At 39.9% G+C, this 9,745-nt stretch overlaps 1 protein-coding gene across 1 annotated transcript in view; it reads left to right on the forward strand.

The window, feature by feature from the left end:
• Sema2a (Semaphorin 2a) overlaps positions 1–9,745 on the forward strand; it is a gene marked incomplete at its 5' end in the record, with an annotated part of 93,505 nt that overhangs the window by 76,279 nt on the left and 7,481 nt on the right. The window contains 3 exons of the mRNA XM_026818928.1: positions 1,381–1,443; positions 3,155–3,262; positions 4,883–5,153. Coding sequence (XP_026674729.1) covers positions 1,381–1,443; positions 3,155–3,262; positions 4,883–5,153 — 442 coding nt within the window. The remainder of the gene's footprint in view (positions 1–1,380; positions 1,444–3,154; positions 3,263–4,882; positions 5,154–9,745) is intronic.

The raw sequence follows: 9,745 nt of genomic DNA on the forward strand, positions 1-9,745 counted from the left end.
TAATATTTTCTTTTATCTCTTCAATTTTTACGAGCTTTTGAACCAAACTTAATGTAGATTATTAACAATTCAAAACAACTAACATAACTATTCATAACAAAAACGACAGAAGATAATATTGTACATAATTAGGAGTGATGTTACATTATCTGATAGTTTATGCGCACGATTTCTATAAGTTCAAATTATGTGTACAATTTCATCATAAATATATGAAAAATATTATATAAAAAAAGTACAATAATTGAAGAAATGAATGAAGTGCAACTAACGATATTCCATGCTAAGAGGAGCTCAGAAACGAAACTAGAGGAACAGTTCCATAGAGCTGTACAGTCTATTGATAAAGAAACGTGTTAATAGTTCAAGACTTAGCTAACGACTTCCGTTCGAATCGCGGGCGACACATCAAAGAGCGGCAGCGCTTTCGTCATCTCGGTAAAGACACGTCGTCGTTGCTTGATACTTACTGTTCTTTACACTCTTTCCCCCTTTCTCAGCTCGGTCTGTTGACCTTATTCCGGCCGAGCATATTCGTACGTGTGCGGTACGTACACAGGAAACTTTGGAAAAGGTAGTCCGTCTGGCTCGGCGCGGGCTTCTCGTCGCGTCGGGTCGTCGCGATCCGTACAATGACACGAGTGCGGCAGCCTCTTCTTCGCGCTCGCGAAACGTCGAGCATGCACCTCTTGATGCCTCTTCGCCGTTGTACAGGTCTAGCGTGTCGAGTCGAGTCGAGCCCCAGTCTCGGCTGCGAGAGAGGAAAAGTGTTGGGAATGGAGAAAAGACTGGATGGAAAGCGCGACGCGAGAACGTCAAACGAACGAATGTAAGAACGTGAACAAGGAGATCTCTCTAGCCGCTCGAATGACTTGTAATTATGCCGCTCGTCTTCGGCTCGGAATTATTTTCCTGCTGACGCGTCGTGTCATTCAACGACCGAACAATTCGTCTTCGCCGAAACTCTCTTTCATCTGCCCAGCTTCGACCACGGGGAAACCTGAATTAAATGGACGAGCAAACGAATCATGAAAGTATATACGTAGTGTGTGCATTGTTAATTGAGTTCGCCGAGGGTCGTTTGATGTTTGTACTCCTTAATGATCACCTCCCTGTCGGGCCCACCAGACTTAATTTCTTGTTCAACACCCTTAATTTCGGATAATCGCTTTAATGCGAATTTTATTGCACTCAACTTCTTAATCTACTTCCGAGTTTTTAATATACTTGCTCAAGACTCGGTACGTGATTTAGCAACTAATATATTACTTAGAAACGTGAAATGCTACTTTAAAAATGAGTTACGTTTGGTTAATGGCGAGAGAGTGCAAAAGCTATTATAGCGCGATGCAAAGTAATCGTTTCTCTTTTCTGTTGCAGAGGGATGCGCTTAATCTGGAGCCGAGCAACGTGGCAAATTGTGTGTCCAAAGGGAAATCAGAGGTGAATTACTTCTTTATCTCATTATCGCGTTTACCGAGTACCTACGGCTCGCGACCTGCTTTCCGACGCAATTTTAATATCGGCGGAATACAATTAAAACGTTATTTAAAATACAGATTCACGGAAATTACGTAATTACGAGAAGTTTACAAACGAAAAGTGGAATATCGAATACATTACATGGGCAAGAATACTCTTTTCAATTTTCTTGACAGACGGAAATGGTAAAACGGAAAAGTAGACTTCGGTTAAAGAAATCATACCGTTAACGTCAAAGAGAAAAAGCGTATCGATAATCTATAACGGAAAGCGAATTAACGATATAATTAAAAGTGGATGGAGGAGGGATCGGAGAACGTTCTCCTGAAATTGATATATTTTTTTTTTATTGTATCACAAAAATACGTGGAATCGTTTAACTGTTCTTTGCGAGCAAAGAGTAACTCAAGCTCATGCTGTAGACCCACTGTTTCGTTGCTTCTTGTTGTTCTACGTTTTATATTTAAAATGAATGGACTGTGGATAAGGGGGAACGAAAGAGAGTTATAAATCAGAGACAAAGTTATTCCGTTGATGTCCCGTTTAATGGAACGTGCGTTCGCGATTCTACGACTGTATGGAATGCGTTTCGACGAAAATTTGATATTGAACAGTTTCGTTAAAACCTGTCAACGAGTCGAGCAACTTTTACCAGGGACCGAAATAATGGAAAAACAACTTTAGACGAAAATGTTTCCACGTTTTTCGAGCAGCACGCTCGTTCTATGGAGCATCGACCGTGCACGGAAACGCGTTGACGTTTGCCTTTAATTGAGAACGGACTCGTTCGTCCGTTCGTTTCTCTGATGACGTTTCCAATTTGGCGGTGATAATGTTTTCCATATAACCATAATATCCATCAAGATACGAGAATACCGAGTATTACATACGTAGATCTTCATTCGCGTTAATTGGCAATTTTTCAACAATATCTATTTGCAATCATCGATTCCACTTGGTTTATTGAGCTCGTACCACAGTAGCATATTCAGTAATTCCGTGACATATATTGTTTCCGTTAACATTATCGACAACGAGTATTACTGGACATAAAATTTTTTAAATTAATTTCCTGAAATATCCCTTATAAAATGGATGGACTTGCAAAAGTGAAAATAAACGTAAATGAGTATTTCATCATTCATTCATTTAATCCGACGTCCATCAAATTGATAAAATGAAATTGAATACCTATTTTGGGTATAATCATCGGCACGGTATTGTTCGAAAATCGTTGATCGCCCCCTTTTCAACGGCTTTATCTTTGGCAAAACGCGAGGGTAAAAGTTTTTAAGGCGCACGTCCCGAAGCAGCAGCTCACCGGGCCGCTTATCGGTGCTTCATTCCGTATTCATCGCGTACTACGCACCGTCGAGGTGTAAGGTCCACGCAAATATTCTCTACGTGACGACAAAACCAATTTATTTTCGCCGCGTGCCAATTCGCCGCTAGATACGCGCGAGCTCGACGTGATCGACCGCGAACGAGCTCGGCGCGGAATCTTTCGCCGCCTCGGATATCGCCGTTCTACATATATAATTTTCGGGAAAAATCCGTGTCCACGCACAGTCGAGTCCTCGCTCGTTCGCCGCACACCCTTCCTCGTCCCGCGCCACGTTTCTTCGCACGTATCCGTACGAAAAATTCAATTTTCCTTCCCCTTCTTTCGCAGCACTTTGACTGCCGGAATCACATAAGGGTGATCCAGCCAATGGGGGACGGCAATCGGCTCTACATGTGCGGCACGAACGCTCACTCGCCCAAGGATTGGGTGATTTATGTAAGTATCAGTGTGTTTGTTCTTCATTCCGACCCGTTTGTTTAATCACCGAACTGATTTTTACACTTTTTCAATGGATTTACACATTCTCGTAAAAATGGAAATTCTGAGGCTTGCTCGATGTTTTACAATGTAAACTCTCGAACAATATATCTTCTACTTTTTCGATTAGAAGATCCGAGTCCAGTTTTGCATTGTGATTGCGATAATGAAATGTAATAAGTCGAGAATTTTATACATTTTTATAACTATGATTAGAAACTATGAAGAATCTATGTAATGTATAAAATATATAGAACACGAGAAAACTATATGGTAAACCGTAAAGAAATTGCGAAATTTGCAGTTTTTTAAGTGATATCGCAACAGTTTTATTTTACACAAAAATTCATAATGGTAGTAAAATTACTCTAAGTCTCTGAAAGCTTTTTCATTAGAACTTGCAGTACTAGGATGTTAAGATTGAAATGTACTAATCCAGCCACGGGTTTGACCGGTTCGATTTCCCGTAATCGATGTTGTTACTCCGTCGCCGTGTAATTTAGGTATCAATTCCTCACGTGGAATCTGTCGCACCAGAGCATCGGCAATGCTGTTACGTTACACAGCGCGAGGGCGCAAATGAATCGAGCGTTCAAGTACCCGTGTAATGAACTCAAAGAATATATTGGTCTCGCTTTGTCGAAGATTACGACTCCCGTGCGTATAATAGAGTTTCACACGGTAATGTGCCCACGGCTTTTGCGTACCTTTAGACCGACATTTTTCACTATACGCGTACGTACATAAATGTAGATATATCGCTTCAATATGGCAGTTTACATATTTGGATATATGCCACGTACGTCCTGTATGATTATTATAGTGACATTTATTGGTATACATCGGAATTCTTACAAGAAATGAGAAAATTGGAATGTTATAAATGTGTTATCATTGAGTATAAGCATCATTGATTGCTCTAATTGCTATATCTTTAAGTACAGCCAGCAAAAATCAAAAGTGTCAATAAGGAATTGGTGAATCAAATAGAAGGGTGGAAATGATTTTCGTGAAATTTAATAATAAGGATTGGAATCGCAAGAGTAGAAGTCGTAATTCGTAATTTGTAGTTTTATGTGTACGATGAATTATTTAATGATTAAATTTGCCAATCTATATAGACTATTAATACAGTCAAAAGGAGACACCTATAATGATTTTTATTGAAATTCTAATTTTACTGAATTTAATTTCTTTAGTTTTGTTGATTGGTATTAACATTTGGAAATATTTTGAAGTACAGTATATAAATGTACAAAGAAATTTGCAAACTTGAAGCTGTTTATTATAGTCAATCGTCTAGATTTAATCTACATAATAGAACAAGATCATCTGAGAAACAGAGTACGTCTAAAAACTAAATTATAACACTTAGTATAACAATTCTTTGTATAGTGTGTCGCAACTGCGATAAACAATAAGGCTGCGAAATTTGTTATCTATTTATTTCATTCGAATAGACTCCTGCTTTAATAAAAAATGGTGGCATTAACTTTAGTCAGTACTACTCAACTCTCCCCTACCGCAGGCTTATTTTATTATGTTTGTTTACTCAATTGAAATTATCTCTCCACGCAGAGCAATCTGACCCACTTGCCGCGGCACGAGTTCGTCCCTGGGGTGGGAATGGGCATAGCAAAGTGTCCTTACGATCCAGCGGACAACTCGACAGCCGTGTGGGTGGAAAAGGGCAATCCTGGGGACCTGCCAGCTCTTTATTCCGGCACCAACGCCGAATTCACAAAGGCCGATACCGTAATCTTCCGCACGGATCTGTACAATTTAACCACCGGTCGCAAGGCGTTCAGCTTTAAGAGGACGCTCAAGTACGACTCGAAATGGCTGGACAGTAAGTACCCTTCTTCAGCCACTGCAATTTCTTCCTTCACTTTCTTCTTATTGTTAGTCTGAAACGAGGCAATATCTCCGACTGGAATCACTGTCTCGCAAAATTTTTCTATACACTGCCCAACGAGACAGAATCTATCGTAATAACGATCTCCAATCGAAACTGTTATATTTTTACATGAAGATTTAACGACTTCATCATGAAAATGGCAGTATAAAATCAGTATTCTTAACTTGCGAGAAAGTTGAATGAATCTTTATTTTCATGTTCCTGTATCCATTGAACTGTTTTTTATTAAAAATGGGAAATTAAACAGAATAGACTATATTGGACGATACACGTATATTAAATGTGCTCGCTACGATTTACCTCGTCGGTAATGAAACTTACATTACTACTTGAATACAGACCTTCCGTCGAAAGAGTGCTAAAGAGTGAAAGGGAGAAAACGTGAAAGTAATACCCGTTACAATACGTTAGATACAATTTGTACAAAAGTAATACATGATCTGTATAGCCAGATAGGTAACTTTCCTAATATACAAGGTGTATAAATTAAGTAATGAGACTGACATTTTTAATTTTTTTATTGGAATAGAATTACAATTTAATATTGTATTCTTCTGTCTTGTCTTGTATGTAGTTCACCAATGAAGATTCTAAACGTTTTCAAGGTTTTTCTGCGGTAGAATAGTATAAAAAAGGCGACTTGGGAGGATTGGAAATTGAGGAGTAACATGGTGTGTAATAGCAGGATTTAGAGGGTATCAAGCCCGGAGTCGACGAAATAATAAAATAACACCCGGTCAGGATTTCCTTTACGTAAATGTTCAGGATTTTTCCTTTGTAGAAGGCGAAGTGTTTTTCTGCGTCGATACCGGAGGAACGACCCCTTTACGCGGCTCTCTATTCCGATCTTTAATCAGTTTCAGCGGGGTTCGCTGGATTGGGTAGGGCGCGAAAGGGATTATTGCGATTCGTTGGATTTTTCGTTACCGGACTGAAACATCGGGTGGAGCCAGGAATCCGTGAGAAGAGAAGGGGGAAATTGGAAAATGTAGATTAGGACGTGTTTCGGGTGGCGAATCGTGGAATGCGGTAATCAGATACAAACGCGTCCGACCGGCTTTGATTTGTTTGGATTACCGTTTGTTTCGTCCGTTTGATTCTGATCACATCCGCTTGTCCCGGATACCTCTCTTTTAATCGTGTGATGATCATTCGTGCGGATACAAAGATATTCGTTACAATTAACCTCCGTCTGCATTTGTCAGACTGCTTTTCATCTTTACTCTTTATTTCTGTTTAAATTTCGTTTTGTTTAAAGAAACAAAAATAATATTCTAAAATGCTAGAAGAATTTTTGTGGACTTTTTTCAAATATATAATCCTAAACGAAAACATGTATGAACGAGTCATTATGTATACGACATTACTACAAGTGATTAAATTCGTACTATCATTTATAGTCATGAATCGTAAACATGAATCTCACATATTAATGAATAAAGTGCTGATTTTATGCATTTATAGGAAACGTGAATCTAGACAGAATGTAAGGACTGTATATAACTTATAAAAGTATGTACAGAATGGCAAAAGCTGGATGCACTTTGCGATATTTAAAATATGATAGGAATTTCTATTTAAAATTCATCTTTTTTTTTTATTAAAGCGTTTGAAATCTCACGGAGGCTCATTTCTTTAATTAACGCCATACGAGTTTGATTAAGCATTAGAACCCGCAAGTTGAATCTGTCATGATACTCATGAATCTCGAATAATCTTCTCATTTACCGAAAGGTACCGTGAAAATGAAAATACAGTGTTTACAATAAAGAGCAATTCAGTCGCGAAACAATTTCATTTGCACCGCGTGCCGCGAACGTTTCCTAAGGCCGGTCGGTTAGCAAATAGCAGAATGAGGACGGAATCATAAATCCCCGGTGAAGTTATCAATTAATTTCAACTTCGTCCCGTGTATCTTGTCTCTACGGCAATTCTCTCTCGCAGAGGAGGTACGCGCGCCTCCACGCGAAATAATAGCACCATGGAGCGGTAGTTGCCTTATATTTCTCAGGAGGGTGTCGTTTCTCCGTCCTATAAAGCGTGCAGGCAATCCATGCCGTTCGACCCCGTTTTCCCTCTGTCCCGTAGTCTCGTACGGGGTCTTGACCCAGCGAAAGGAGTAAAACGAGGTGAAGATCCCACTTTGTATCTTTCTCGGTAACTCCCTCGTCCTCCCGCGGGATGCATGATTAGCCGTTTGTTTCGTCGTTTAATTTGAAACCGGCACCCCATCGCCCTGTTCCTCTCAACCCTTCTGCTAGCGCGCTACGTTCGAGACCCGGGACGCTCGCCATCAAGAGCCACTCCCCGCATCGAGTTTGTCTATTAACAGAGGCGTTGATTAAATGCAAGAGAGGCCGGAGAGACGGATAGGTTCACGTGCTCGCTGTTTCCAAACCCGTCCCTCGTTTCCCGAGCGCTGCTCGTTCGCGTGGTAAAGTATGCAGAATGAAGATCGATGCGATCCGCGACCGCGAATAGGCTTGATATAAGCGAATGAAGGCACGGGAGCCTACCAGGAGGCTGAAGGAAAATTGAAGCTTTATATGGCGTACGATATCCAACATACGCTCAGTCACTTTCAGAGATTCTTGTGCTGATTCACGTTCGTTTATGTTCAATTAAGCTTAATTAGAGACGCAGTAGAGTTATATATTTAATTAACCATATGTTATTTCTCAATAAGCGAAACATTCCACGAATATTGAGTGGTCGGTATGACCAACCACAGAATTATTCACGAAATCCATTATAGTCTTTATTTATCGTAATAAGGACCATGTCCATGATTCAGATGGATTAATTGTTTAGTTTCTTACTTACGTCTCATTTTGGATATTAAATGTCATTTTGTCACGTTTTAATTTAGTGAGGGACATATGGCACGTTAATTCTCTCCGGTATAATCCTCACCGGCTGAAGTTGACAAAAGTTCACGCCTCGAGCGTCAACCAGAGTCGTAAAGGGCGCGGAAAAAGATTGACGCGGTTAATTTAGAAATTCCTTGGAGAGGCACGCGGCGAAGGACGGATAGCTGCAAGTTCGCGAACATCAACCAGTCGCGGGCAATTCGACTAACATATTTATTAATGAGATTTCATCCCTAATGGGGAAGCGCTGGGCGCAAGGGAATCGCGGAAAATAGAATTTCGTATTTGCACCTGGTGGCTAGTCGTGGACGTATAAAGTTCATGAAATTAGCCCCGAGGGTGATTTCATTATTCGTCCCGCGCACTGAAATCGAGAGTAAGAACGTTTTCCAGCTGTATTCTCGTGAAGTTCATTTCACCTCATCTCGGCATTTGATCAAAACTCGTCGATCGCTCTACGTTTCTATCGAATCGAGACACTTTTCTTTTCTACTACTACGTATTGGCAGAAAGTTTGCTGTCAATTCTCATATATGACGTTCAACAAATTAATACTATATGAAATGTACAAACTACTGTCGTTCAGGATATTTCTCTGCAAATAAGGTAATGCGTAAGATAAAAGAAGCTGATATTTCAGTTATTATACAGGGTGTTCAAGAAACCATTCAATATTTTTATGGTACATAGGATGCACTGTACTGAGTAAAAAAGCTTTAGTAAACGTTGGTCGAAAGGTCAATTGTTTCTGTGATATAAACATTTTTGTTTGAGGTTCTTTCAATTTTCCTTGCTTTTAGTAAAGGTAAGTTCGTTCGACTAAATGTTTCTTCTTATTTCGTGAGGCTTAGTGCTCTTATTGTTTATCCAATGTTAATTTCATTTCTCCAAAAATTGTTGAGCTTTAACGATTTAACGAAATTGCACATATTATGAAAGTTGGACTTTTTGTTCATTTTTTAAGTGTTCCCGTATTATTGTATTGATCGAAAACTTTTTGCCGAGGCTGGTACTTTCTTCGCGGCACAATATATCAAACTTCGAACGGCCAAGCGTCGGACAATCGATTTAATCGGTGAACTGTGAAAGAGATTGCGGCCTCTCCAACCCCGCGCATAATGTGAAACCGACGGGGGTAGCATGCTCGCGTGGTTTCGAACGATTTAAGCGTGCTAAAAATTCGATTTACGTCTGTACCATCGCATCGCCTTTTGCGCATACAACGCTAACAGTAAACTACTCGCCGTGCCGTGCGGTGTGTATCACATGAAATCGCTTCGGTTCGTGAACAGGCAATTATGGGGGCGTGACTTGAATGCGCGGCTAATTGATCGAGGGATAAAATTCGACGCGCGACCATTCGCTTGGGACCGCTGCCCGGTGGTTGTTTTTCGGCGAATTTACCATCGGATAATATTTCACATTGCGTGTTCTTCCCTTTCGTTCAATCGATTGAAAGAGAATTATTGTTACTCTGTCCAAATATTCAAAATTATTAGATCAGTACGGATGAAAGGTAGATCCGTTTTCCAAGTTTCTCACCAAAAATCGTTTATCATGATTATGAATCAGAATGTACGTTGACAATGTTTAGATGCTATAGTAAAGCCATTGCAATTTTAATAGAATATGTTTCAACATTACTATTATTAT

This window comes from Ceratina calcarata, unplaced genomic scaffold (genome assembly GCF_001652005.2).
Source record: "Ceratina calcarata isolate Rehan_Ccalc_2016 unplaced genomic scaffold, ASM165200v1 scaffold145.2, whole genome shotgun sequence".
In the NCBI taxonomy this organism is placed as follows: Eukaryota; Metazoa; Arthropoda; class Insecta; order Hymenoptera; family Apidae; genus Ceratina; species Ceratina calcarata.